Source organism: Scyliorhinus canicula, chromosome 12 (assembly GCF_902713615.1).
Source record: "Scyliorhinus canicula chromosome 12, sScyCan1.1, whole genome shotgun sequence".
Classification (NCBI taxonomy): Eukaryota; Metazoa; Chordata; class Chondrichthyes; order Carcharhiniformes; family Scyliorhinidae; genus Scyliorhinus; species Scyliorhinus canicula.
The window spans coordinates 105,577,930-105,590,876 of NC_052157.1; the positions used below are offsets into that span (position 1 = coordinate 105,577,930).

At 47.6% G+C, this 12,947-nt stretch overlaps 1 protein-coding gene across 1 annotated transcript in view; it reads right to left on the reverse strand.

Annotated features, from left to right (window-relative positions):
- The window catches only part of styxl1 (serine/threonine/tyrosine interacting-like 1), a 47,865-nt gene extending 34,918 nt beyond the window's left edge, over positions 1-12,947 (reverse strand). Inside the window, exons 1-2 of the mRNA XM_038813665.1 lie at positions 12,560-12,947; positions 5,352-5,413 (exon numbers count right to left, since the gene is read on the reverse strand). Of these exons, the coding sequence (XP_038669593.1) occupies positions 5,352-5,413; positions 12,560-12,662 (165 nt within the window). The 5' untranslated portion in view covers positions 12,663-12,947. The remainder of the gene's footprint in view (positions 1-5,351; positions 5,414-12,559) is intronic.

Here is a 12,947-nt window from a genome sequence, read left to right on the forward strand (position 1 = left end):
TTGGTGTCATCAGCAAATTTACTGACCCACCCTTCAGCCCCCTCCTCCAAGTTATTGATAAAAATCACAAATAGCAGAGGACCCAGCACTGATCCCTGTGGTACACCGCTGGTAACTGGTCCCCAGTCTCAAAATTTTCCATCCAGCTTCGGACTTGCCCAAAATATGTGGACATGATTTGCGGACCCTCCTGCACACCACCCACACCTATCTTCCACCCTTCAAAGAACCTGTCATACAGGCCACAGTCATATGCGTCCAGTGGACCACCTTGAATTGTATCAGGCTGAGCCTGGCACAGGATGAGGACGCATTAACCCTACTGTAGGCATCCTCCCACATTCCCGCCTCTAATTCCTTGCCCAACTCTTCCTCCCATTTTTGGTTTGGCTCCCCTATTAGAGTTCCCTCCCATTCCATGGGCTCTTTATAAATTTCTGAGACCTTCCCCTCCCCCAGTCTCGTTTTCAACACTATCTTGTCCTGTATCCCCTGGGGCGGTAGGAGCGGAAAGATCGAGACCTGCCTCCGTGTAAAGTCCCTCACCTGCAGATGGGAAAAGTATGAAGATTCCTTCACCCTAGTTCTCCCAAACATTCATGGGTCCAGCCCCCCCCCCCCCAATGTGCTCCATAAACCCCTTCAGCTCCTTCACCACTGCCGACACGTTCACCAATCTCAACCGGTCCAGACACGACTCTATAACTGTACTAAAATTGTCTCCCTACCATGATCAACTGGTGCGAGTCCAAATCAAGCATCCGCCTCATGAAATATACATCATCCCAAATGTTTACCAGGATCGCCGGCATCCCCTTCAGTTTCCCACTCACCATCAGGACGCCCCCCCCCCCCCCCCCCCCCCCCCCCCCGGGTCTGTCACCAGGCTCGGACGTCCACCATCCCAAACTCCTCCTAAGTTCAATGTCCTCACGCTGTTCCCAGTCCATTGTCCCTCATGAACTCGATCGCCTCTTCTGATGTGCCAAAATAGTACACAGGCTTCTGGAAAGTCACCCAGAGGCGGGCAGGGTACAGTGCTCCGAACTTTACCCCCCTTTATAAAAAGGGTAGTCTTGACCGGTTAAATCGAGCCCCACTCTTCACCAGTTCTGCCCCCAGGGCCTGTAACACCCGCAGCTCCTTCCCTTCCCAGGTGCACTTCCTCACCTGCCTTGCTCATCGGAGAATCTTCTCCTTATCCAGAAAGCGATGCAGCCCCACCACCTTTGCCCTTGGTGGTTCACCCGCATGCGGCCTCCACATCAGCACCCCGTGTGCTCGGTCGACCTCCAGGGGCCATTCAAAGGCTCCCTCCCCATCAGCTTCTCCAACATTTTGGCCACATTCGTGCCGGCCTCTGCACCTTTGGTCCCTTCAGGCATGCCCACAATCCTCAGGTTTTGTCTTCTGGTGCAATTCTCCAGATCCTTCACCTTCTCCTTCAGCCTCTTTTGGGTCTCCTACATCACCCCCACCTCGGGCACCAATGAGTCCAACTACTTCTCGTGCTCCCCCACCACCTCCTCCACTTTCTAGATCGCCCGGCCCTGGCCTCTGCTCCTCTCTCTCAATCCCCAACTTAATCAGTTCCACCACCTTGGTTAAGTCTGGCAGGACCTCCTTCCTCCACTGACAGAACTTTGCTTTGAGGAACTTTGTTAGCTGCTCCGTTGACCACTGGGCGGGCAGGGCACCTCCCTTGTCCTCTGCCATCTTATTCTGTGATGTGGAGATGCCGGCGTTGGACTGGGGTGAGCACAGTAAGAGGTCTTACAACACCAGGTTAAAGTCCAACAGGTTTGTTTCAAACACGAGCTCGTGTTTGAAACAAACCTGTTGGACTTTAACCTGGTGTTGTAAGACCTCTTACTGATCTTATTCTGTGACGCACCACAAAGACTCTCCAGTTCCAGCAGCTCTTTTCTTCTTGCCCACTCCTAGTTCCTGGAGCCATCCACCAGCCACACCAGAGGAGTAAAACCTTCCACAGGCACTCCAGCGCCTCTTGCCGTCAAATACTATGCCCTTCAGGCGGGGAAAAGACCAAAATATACCACCTTGACCGGGAGCCACCAAATGTATGACCGGAAGTCGAGTTGTGTATATAGTTAACATGACAAATAAAAGTAAGTTTTATTTTTCTCTACAACTCGCTATGGACTCCTTTCATTGCCCCTTACAAAAGCCACACTTGTCCTTTTGGATAAGAAGGTCACAGAATGAAACCCCACACCAGGCCTTGAGAAAATGTTCTAGGTTAGCACTTCAATATAGTACTGAGATATTTGGATGAAATGCTAAACTGAGGCCCTTCTGCTTGTTGAGGTGGACGGGAGAATAGAGACTGAGAGGGAGTTCTCCTGGTGTTCTGGCCAAATCTCCTCCCTCAATTAACATCATCGATCACAGGACAGGATTTTCCAACACCTCCCCACCTACCCAGGTTAGCTGGTCCTGCTGAAACAAAATTCCCCGCAGCAGGTTCCGTCACAGCAGGGCCATAAAATCCTGGCCACAATAAATGAAAACTTAAATGAAAATCGCTTATTGTCACGAGTAGGCTTCAAATGAAGTTACTGTGAAAAGCCCCTAGTCGCCAAATTCCGGCACCTGTTCGGGGAGGCTGTTACGGGAATCGAACCGTGCTGCTGGCCTGCTTGGTCTGCTTTCTAAGCCAGCGATTTAGCCCTGTGCTAAACAGTCCCTAAAAGCCCCTAGTCACCACATTCCGGCGCCTGTTTGGGGAGGCTGGTACAGTAACTGGTTAGTCATGCACTCATTGTTTGTAGGACCTCGTTATGAGCCAATTGGATGCCATGTTTTTCCACTACATTTCAAAAGTAACCCATTGAGATATCTCAAATTGCTTTACAACACAAAATTTGAAAAAAGGTTAAGCAAGCTGTTTCACGCTGCTGGTACGCGAGTGGTATTTTCCAATAACAGGATGCTGCCATCAGTCCAAAAAGACGTTCTGCCTACTGAGGTGTTGGGCACTGTGGATTCGTGAAGCAGACATATGCCATCAACACTGAAGATGGTTCAACACTATTTTATTAACTCTTATAAAATGGCAGACATACAATAACTGTGGGTTTACACAATGCTAGATTAACTAGAGACCTGTGCCTGTCCGAACCAGTTGAATCACTCAGCACGTGGTGAGAGTCTGTCCTGTACTTGATAAGCTCTTGTGCTTCTGAGAGGCAGCATCCAGAATGAGCGGGAAAAGTGATGCCCTCTGTCTTTATAGTGCGTGTGTTCTAACAGGTGATTGGCTGCGGTGTTTGTGCATGTTGATTGGTGTTAGTGTATGTCCATCAGTGTGTGTGTCTGCACCATGATATACTGGTGTATATTATGACATTCCCCCCCTTTTTAAAAAAATTGATGTGAATGTGTGACAATAAATAGTGTGGGTGTGTGAAGAATGTTCCTAACTACATGTGAGGTGCAAAGACATATGTACAGAGCTATATACAGGAAAACAAAGCTATATACAAGGGAAGGTGCCTGGTGCAGATGATTAGTATGCAACAAATTGACCAAGAACAGTGCTATATACAAACCAATAGAAAATTATTGAACAAGGAAGGAAACATCTCAGAGAGTCCATAAATATGCAAAGTTCATAAATTCAGTCTCTGAGGTGGGCGACAAATTCTGGTTGACCATAAGGGTGGCACACATCATCCGGATCAATGCTGTGTATTGGAATGGACTTGGTGCTACACTTTGGAGACATCCTGTGCTTTGTTATGATGCCGACTTGAAAAGGGCTTGCAGGTCATTGCTGTCAAAGTCGGGGGACAGGTCTGAGACAGGCTCGTTGATAGTGGGCTGAATAGCCCGGATATCCCTGCGAGGCTGGCTGGATCGTCATAAACTAGCAGGCTGAGTCGACCTGCATGAGGCAGCATGGTGGCCAAGTTTGCCACACTGCAAACATCGTTGGGACTTAGCGGGACATTGCCGCTTTAAGTGGGCAGAGCCACAGTTGCCGCACGCCGTTGCGTCAGTGCGTTTGTTACGCCACCGTGCATGTGCGGTGGGATCCAGCGTAGTGCACGCCTGCGCAGTACGTTCTTTGACATCGCCACGTTTGTTGCGTCCAAGCGCGGGAAACCGCGAAAAGCTCGGGAAATGGCCGCCTTCATCCAGGCTTAGGCCCTAGAGCGATTTGATGACCTGGACCCGTTCTGCCTCGTGAGGAGCTTGCTGCGCCGTTTCAGCGGCCTGGATGCGGAAATATCGCGTGGAGGCGAGCTCGTGGAACATGCAGGTCTCAATGGCAGTTGACAGGGTGAGCTGCTTGACCTTAAGAAGCTGCTGGTGAAGGGGCTCCGACTGTACACCGAAAACTATCTGGTCGCGTATCATGGAGTCAGAGGTGGACCTGTAGTTGCAGGACTGCGCAAGGACACGGAGGTGGGTGACAAAGGACTGAAAAGGTTCGTGCTTACCCTGTAAGCGCTGCTGAAACATGTAGCGCTCAAAGCTTTCGTTCACTTCGACCTCGCAGTGGCTGTTGAACTTTAGGAGGACCGTCTTGAACTTCGATTTATCTTCCCCGTCGGCGAAGGTGAGCGAGTTAAAGATGTGGAGGGCATGGTCCCCGGCTGTGGAGAGGAAGAGAGCAATCTTCCGTGCGTCCGAGGCAGCTTCCAGGTCCATGGCCTCGAGGTACAGCTGGAAGCGCTGTTTAAAAATATTCCAGTTGGAGCCCAGGTCGGCAGTAATGCAGAGGGGTGGCGGCAGGCAAACTCTGTTCATGTTGCAGTATGGCTGAAGACTGGTGGAAGGCTGATCACTGGAAGGTAGGTCTCAGAAGTTCTGACATCCCTCAACTACTGGTACTATGAAGTGTTGGGCACTGTAGATTCGTGAAGCAGACATATGCCACTAACACTGAAGGTGGTTCAACACTATTTTATTAACTCCTTTAAAATGCTAGACATACTATAACTGTGGGTTTACACAATGCTAGATTAACTAGAGACCTGTGCCTGTCCGAACCAGTTGAATCACTCAGCACGTGGTGAGAGTCTGTCCTGTACTTGATAAGCTCTTGTGCTTCTGAGAGGCAGCATCCAGAATGAGCGGGAAAAGTGATGCCCTCTGTCTTTATAGTGCGTGTGTTCTAACAGGTGATTGGCTGCGGTGTTTGTGCATGTTGATTGGAGCTAGTGTATGTCCATCAGTGTGTGTGTCTGCACCATGATATACTGGTGTATATTATGATAGCTACCACACAATTGAGCAACATTGTGTATGAATTTGAGATATCATAAGATGGGCGCGTTACATAAATTATTTCTTCTTCTCTTAACCACAAAGCAAAATGTTACCGTTCTTGCTCTCCTGGATGTTATCACATGACTTTCATCATATTCAGATTTGGTTCGTACATCTGTAATAAAGTTTAAAAAACTATGTTGAGAATATATTTACATTACTGTGAAAAGAGATTGGCAAGTTCATTCTGTATCAGACGAGTAAAGGCACGAGATGAAGAAGAGAAGAGTCATACTGACTCGAAACGTTAACTCTATTTTCTCTCTCCACAGGTGCTGCCAGTATTACAGAATTTTTCCAGCATTTTCTGTTTTTGCTTCAGATTCCAGAATCTGCAGAATTTTGCTTTTATTTTACTATCATGAGATGTTTTATTTGTTCTGATAAAATTTGAGGTTTAGAACTTTGTAACATGAATCTCCCACAGCATTGTTCATGGTGGGTACCGGAGCAATAGGTCAGAAGGTGAAAGCAGTGAGGGAGAACTAGGGTATAGGGCCAGTATGGCTCTGAGGAAGAGCAGACAGGGAAATGTTGCTGAAAACAGCGGGTCTGCTGGCCTGAAGTGCATATGTTTTAATGCAAGAAGTATTACGGGGAAGGCAGATGAACTTGGATTAGTACTTGGAACTACGATGTTGTTGCCATTACAGAGACCTGGTTGAGGGAAGGACAGGATTGGCAGCTAAACGTTCCAGGATTTAGATGTTTCAGGCGGGATAGAGGGGGATGTAAAAGGGGTGGTGGAGTTCCGCTACTGGTTAGGGAGAATATCACAGCTGTACTACAGGAGAACACCTCAGAGGGCAGCGAGGCTATATGGGTAGAGATCAGGAATAAGAAGGGTGCAGTCACAATGTTGGGGGTTTACTACAGGCCTCCCAACAGCCAGCGGGAGATAGAGGAGCAGATAGGTAGATAGATTTTGGAAACGAGTAAAAACAACAGGGTTGTTGTGATGGGAGACTTCAACTTTCCCAATATTGACTGGGACTCACTTAGTGCTAGGGGCCTGGACGGGGCAGAGTTTGTAAGGAGCATCCAGGAGGGCTTCTTAAAACAATATGTAGACAGTCCAACTAGGGAAGGGGCTGTACTGGACCTGGTATTGGGGAATGAGCCCGGCCAGGTGGTAGAAGTTTCAGTAGGGAAGCATTTTGGGAAAAGTGACCACAATTCAGTAAGTTTTAAAGTGCTGGTGGACAAGGATAAGAGTAGTCCTAGGGTGAATGCGCTAAATTGGGGAAAGGCTAATTATAACAATATTAGGCGGGAACTGAAGAACCGAGATTGGGGGAGGACGTTTGAGGGTAAATCAACATCTGACATGTGGGAGGCTTTCAAATGTCAGTTGAAAGGAATTCAGGACCGGCATGTTCCTGTGCGGAAGAACGATAAATACGGCAAATTTTGGGAATCCTGGATAACGAGAGATATTGTAGGCCTCGTCAAAAACATCCTCCCCCAATCTAGGTTCTTCAGTTCCCGCCTAATATTGTTATAATTAGCCTTCCCCCAATTTAGCGCATTCACCCTAGGACCACTCTTATCCTTGTCCACCAGCACTTAAAACTTACCGGAAAAAAAAAGGAGGCATTTGTCAGGGCTAGAAGGCTGGGAACAGACGAAGCCTGTGTGGAATATAAGGAAAATAGGAAGGAACTTAAGCAAGGAGTCAGGAAGGCTAGAAGAGGTCACAAAGTCATTGGCATATAGGGTTAAGGAAAATCCCAAGGCTTTTTACACGGACATAAAAAGCAAGAGGGTAGCCAGAGAAAGGGTTGGCCCACTGAAGGATAGGCAAGGGAATCGATGTGTGGAGCCAGAGGAAATGGGCGAGGTACTAAATGAATACTTTGCATCAGTATTTACCAAAGAGAAGGAATTGGTGAATGTTGAGTCTGGAGAAGGGTGTGCAGATAGCCTGGGCCACATTGAGATCCAAAAAGATGAGGCGTTGGGCATATTGAAAAATATTAAGGTAGATAAGTCCCCAGGGCTGGATGGGATCTACCCCAGAATACGGAAGGAGGCTAGAGAGGAAATTGCTGAGGCCATGACGGAAATATTTGGATCCTCACTGTCTTCAGGTGATGTCCCGGAGGACTGGAGAATAGCCAATGTTGTTCCTTTGTTTAAGAAGGGTAGCAAGGATAATCCAGGGAACTACAGGCCAGTGAGCCTTACGTCAGAAGTAGGGAAATTACTGGAGAGAATTCTTCGAGACAGGATCTACTCCCATTTGGAAGCAAATGGACGTATTAGTGAGAGGCAGCATGGTTTTGTGAAGGGAGGTCGTGTCTCACTAACTTGATAAGATTTTTTTGAAGAGGTCACAAAGCTGATTGATGCAGAGGATGTTGTCTATATGACTTCAGTAAGGCCTTTGATAAGGTCCCTCATGGAAGACTGGTACAAAAGGTGAAGTCACACAGGATCGGGGTGAGCTGGCAAGGTGGATACAGAACTGGCTAGGTCATAGAAGGCAGAGAGTAGCAATGGAAGGGTGCTTTTCTAATTGGAGGGCTGTGACTAGTGGTGTTCCACAGGGATCAGTGCTGAGACTTCTGCTGTTTGTATAATATATAAATGATTTGGAGGAAAATGTAACTAGTCTGATTAGTAAGTTTGCAGACGACACAAAGGTAGGTGGAATTGCGGATAGCGATAAGGACTGTCAGAGGATACAGCAGGATTTAGATCGTTTGGAGACTTGGGCGGAGAGATGGCAGATGGAGTTTAATCCGGACAAATGTGAGGTAATGCATTTTGGAAGGTCTAATGCAGGTAGGGAATATACAGTGAATGGTATAACTCTCAAGAGTATTGAAAGTCAGAGAGATCTAGGTGTACAGGTCCACAGGTCACCGAAGGGGGCAACACAGGTGAAGAAGGTAGGCAAGAAGGCATGCTTGCCTTCACTGGCCAGGGCTTTGAGTATAAAAATTGGCAAGTCATGTTACAGCTGTATAGAACCTTAGTTAGGCCACACTTGGAGTATAGTATTCAATTCTGGTCGCCACACTACCAGAAGGATGTGGAGGCTTTAGAGAGGGTGCAGAAGAGATTTACCAGAATGTTGCCTGGTATGGAGGGCATTAGCTATGAGGAGCGGTTGAATAAACTTGGTTTGTTCTCACTGGAACGACGGAGGTCGAGGAGTGACCTGAAAGAGGTCTACAAAATTATGAGGGGCATAGACAGAGTGGATATTCTGAGGCATTTCCCCAGGGTACAGGGGTCAATTACTAGGGGGCATAGGTTTAAGGTGCGAGGGGCAAGGTTTAGAGGAGATGTACGAGGCAAATTTTGTACACAGAGGGTAGTGGGTGCCTGGAACACGCTGCCGGAGGAGGTGGTGGAAGCAGGGGCGATAGTGACATTTAAGGGGCATCTTGACAAATACTTGAATAGGATGGGAATAGAGGGATACAGACCCAGGAAGTGTAGAAGATTTTAGTTTAGTCGGCCAGCATGGTCGGCACAGGCTTGGAGGGCCAAAGGGCCTGTTCCTGTGCTGTAGTTTTCTTTGTTCTTTGCACTGGTTTCATCCCACAAGTCCCGAAAGACGTGCTGGTTAGGTGAATTGGACATTCTGAATTCTCTGTGTACCTGAACAGGTGCCGGAGTGTGGCGACTAGGGAATTTTCACAGAAACTTAATTGCATGTTAATGCAAGCCTACTTGTGACACTAATAAAGATTATATTATTATCACATTCAGTTGCTTCATGAATGGCCTTCCTTTCATCATAAGGTCAGAAGTGGGGATGTTCGCTGATGATTGCACAATTGTGAGCACCATTCATGACATCTCCAGATACTGAAGAAGTCAGTTTTCAAATGTAACAAGATCTGGACAATATCCAGACTTAGGTTGACAAGTAGCAAGTAACATTTGTGCCACACCCTGCCAGGCAATGACCATCTCTAACAAGAGAGAATCTAACCATTGTCCATGACATTCAAATGCCCCTTTCATCACTGAATCCTTCACTATCAACATCCTGTGATTACCACTGATCAGAAATTTAACTAAATCTCTCATAAATATTGTAGCTACAAGAGCAAGTCAGATACTAGGAATCTTAAAGTGTGTAACTCACCACCTGATTCCCCAAAGCCTGTCCACCATCTTCAAGGAACAGGTCAGGGGTGTAATGGAATACTCTCCACTTGCCTGGATGAGGCAGCTCCAACAACACTGAAGAAGCTTGACAACATCCAGGACAAAGTATGCTGTTTCCCTTTGCCTGGAACTCGCTGCCGGAAGAGGTGGTGAAAGCAGGGACGACAGTGACATTTAAGAGGCATCTTGACAAATACAAGAATAGGATGGGAATAGAGGGATAAGGACCCAGGAAGCGTGGAAGATTTTAGTTTCGACGGGCAGCATGGTCGGCACAGGCTTGGAGGGCCGAAGGGCCTATTCCTGTGCTGTACTTTTTTGTTCTTTGTTTATAAATACAACTTTAGGGAAACACATTTTTATAAATGATGAGACCATCAATTCACGCGACACGTGATTAGAAGTGAACAGTGGTTTTAATCGTCTTACAACAGAGCCTGCCTGTGACACAATGAACTCCAGACGAACTGGCAGGCAGGCTCTCAGCATCAACCTTTATACTTCCGGTTAGGGGGGAGGAGCCGTGGGTGGAGCCCAGTACAAACTCCCATACACTCCCAGTGCATCTCCCCCTAGTGGCAGAGCCGCGCAACTGCTCGTGTGCCGAGCTTACAGAGACATAGTAATACAGTGTGAATTACGCTACTGTGATTCACCACAATAAATGATATTTGTTACTGTTTGTGTGTTTTCTAATGCCAAAGCACAACCCAATTAACATGTGTGATGATTCTTTTTATGGAAGAAATATTTGGAGGTGGGCACTAAACCCAGACTCTCATTTTACTCATGGTTATCCTTTGGGATTGCTTATTCTGATTTGGATGATGGGGCGTGAGTCTAGGTAGGGTGCTCTTTCAAAGGGTTAGGGCAGACTCAATGGGCCGAATGGCCTTCTGCACTGTAGTGATTCTATGATTCTGTGTTTGTGTGATCTCTATTTTCTACTCCAAAAACTTCCATTCTAAGTTTCTGCCTGGAGATAGCCCATGTGATCTGGTTATCATGGGGAAAGAAACCCAAGCTGCAACCTTTTGAAAAATCAAGTGTCAGTTTTCACATCTTGACACAGCAAAAAAGACAGATGCTATATTGAGGTAGAGACACAAAAGACATGCAGAGAAGGAGTGAAAAAGACAGGGTTTCCTCCGGGTGCTCCGGTTTCCTCTCACAGTCCAAAGATGTGCAGGTTAGGTGGACTGGCCATGCTTAATTGCCCCCTAGGTGGGGTTAAAGGGATAGGGTATGGGAATGGACCTAGGTAGGGTGCTCTTTCAGAGAGTCAGTGCAGATTCAATGGGACTCTTGCTGCACTGTATGGATTCTATGGATCAGAAGCAGCTCCTGCAGAAAAAAAATCTGTTTTTGTGTTAGCAGCCAAGCAGGAAGCTGGTGAGAGCTGGTTGTCTGTTTGAAGAGAAGAGGTTAGGGCAGCCAGAACCTTTGGAGATGTAGCGAACAAGGAGTCACTCTAGTGGAAGTTGAATAAAGAGAATGTTGATGGGGCAACAAAAGATGTGCCGAGAGTAGACATATTGCTGACTGCAAGCAAAAAGAAAAGAAAATACGGAACAGGCAAAGGAAACAAAATGGGCACCGAGATTATGGGCTGCTTCCCTTTGGAATTGGAAGACTAACTAATTGCCATTGGGGAGAATAGAACTTGAGTATTGTTGAAAAAAGAGACATACAATGAAAGCCTCATTGCACTTACCAGAACAGCTGGCAAGATAAATCCAACGGGGAGGGAGGGCATGACAATACCTCTACCAATCAATCAGCACACTTTTCTCATGCAGTATAAATTGTTGTTCCCATTACTGTCGGAAATTACCTGTTAGCTATCCTGATGAGTGCAAGGTAAAAAACTTCAATACTATGTGTGTGATTCAGAGGACTGCAGTTAAAGTCCGCTAAATGGTGCGTTTAACAGGGTCTTTCTTGATGGCTGCAGTGAGAATGAGATCCAGAGTGCTACCCAGGGGCAGCACAATGGCATAGTGGTTAGCCTCACAGCTCCAGGGTCCCAGGTTTGACTCCCGGCTTGGGTCACTTTTGTGCGGAGTCTGCACGTTCTCCCCGTGTATGCGTGGGTTTCTCCGAGTGCTCCGGTTTCCTCCCACAGTCCAAAGATGTGCAGGTTAGGTGGATTGGCCATGCTAAATTGTCCTTAGTGTCCAAAATTGACCTTAGAGTTGGGTGAGGTTACTGGGTTATGGGGAAAGGGTGGAGGTGTGGGCTTGGGTAGGGTGCTCTTTCAAAGAGACGGTGCAGACTCGATGGGCCGAATGGCCTCCTTCTGCACTGTAAATTCTATGATTCTATAACCACAGTGAAGTGAAAGGCGTTGATGGAGGATGGTGTGAACCAAGAGCTGACAAGTTGGATTTGACAGGAGATGGGGTTGCCTATCTTCCATAGTTGACCTGGAGTCTCCAAGAACTGAAAATCAATCTCCAGAACACTGCTGTGCACGACCCTGGAGAAAAACCCAGACATTAAAAAAAACTGGGTGTTTTTGTCATTTTCTTCTGCCATTTCTCCTTACCAGATATAAAAATATGGGAGGGGGAGGGGGGGAAAGACTGCTGGGCTAACAGTCAAGCATCATCCAATTGGGGGACGGCAGGGTGGCACAGTGGTTAGCACTGTTGCCTCACAATGTCAGGGACCCGGGTTCAATTCTGGCTTTGGGTGTTTGTCTGTGTGGAGTTTGCACATTCTCCCCACGCCTGCTCGGGTTTCCTCCCACAGTCCAAAGATGCACAGGGACACTAAATTGCCCCTTAGTGGCGAACATGTTATGTGGGCCTGGGTAGGGTGCTCTTTTGGAGGGTCTGTTCAGATTTGATAGGCTGAATGGCCACCTTATGCACTGTAGGGATTCTATGATTCCAATGAGTCTTTTTCGCTTTCCAAATGCTGCAGGAAGGCAGTGCGTAGCAAAGGTGGATTTGTTGTGGCTGATGGCGTGTGGGCTGGTCATGACAACCTGCAGGAATACATCAAATCACAGTTGGCGAGCTGAAGTAGATGGCTCTTTCAGGCCAGCATGAACAGGATGGACCGAATGTCCTCCTTCTGCGCCTTCACTAATTCAAACACATCCCACCTCACCGTGTATTCTACTCACCAACTAAATAGAGGTAAATAGGCTCTGTCAGTCTGGAGTACTTGGTGCGCTGATTGAGCAAATTATAGAGCTCCGTTGCTTCGCAGAAGATGATTCCGGCCATTACAACAGTGTTATTGTTGTATGTAGGTGTTGATCACTCAGCTCCAAGCTTACCCACGGTTCCCAATGCCGCTGTCTCTCCCTGCTCCGCTGACTCTCGACATTACCTTAGTTACTGGCAGCGTTGAGCGGTCGCCAGGAAGTGACGTCACGAAAAGGGAGCGGAGTCAACCACCGACGCGAATGCTGAAGGAGCACTGGCGCCTCCGCGATGATTGACAGCCACTCCGCCCATTCGGGAGGGCCCCGGCTCCGCCAACCAGGGGCCGGGGCGTGGGCCCCTGCG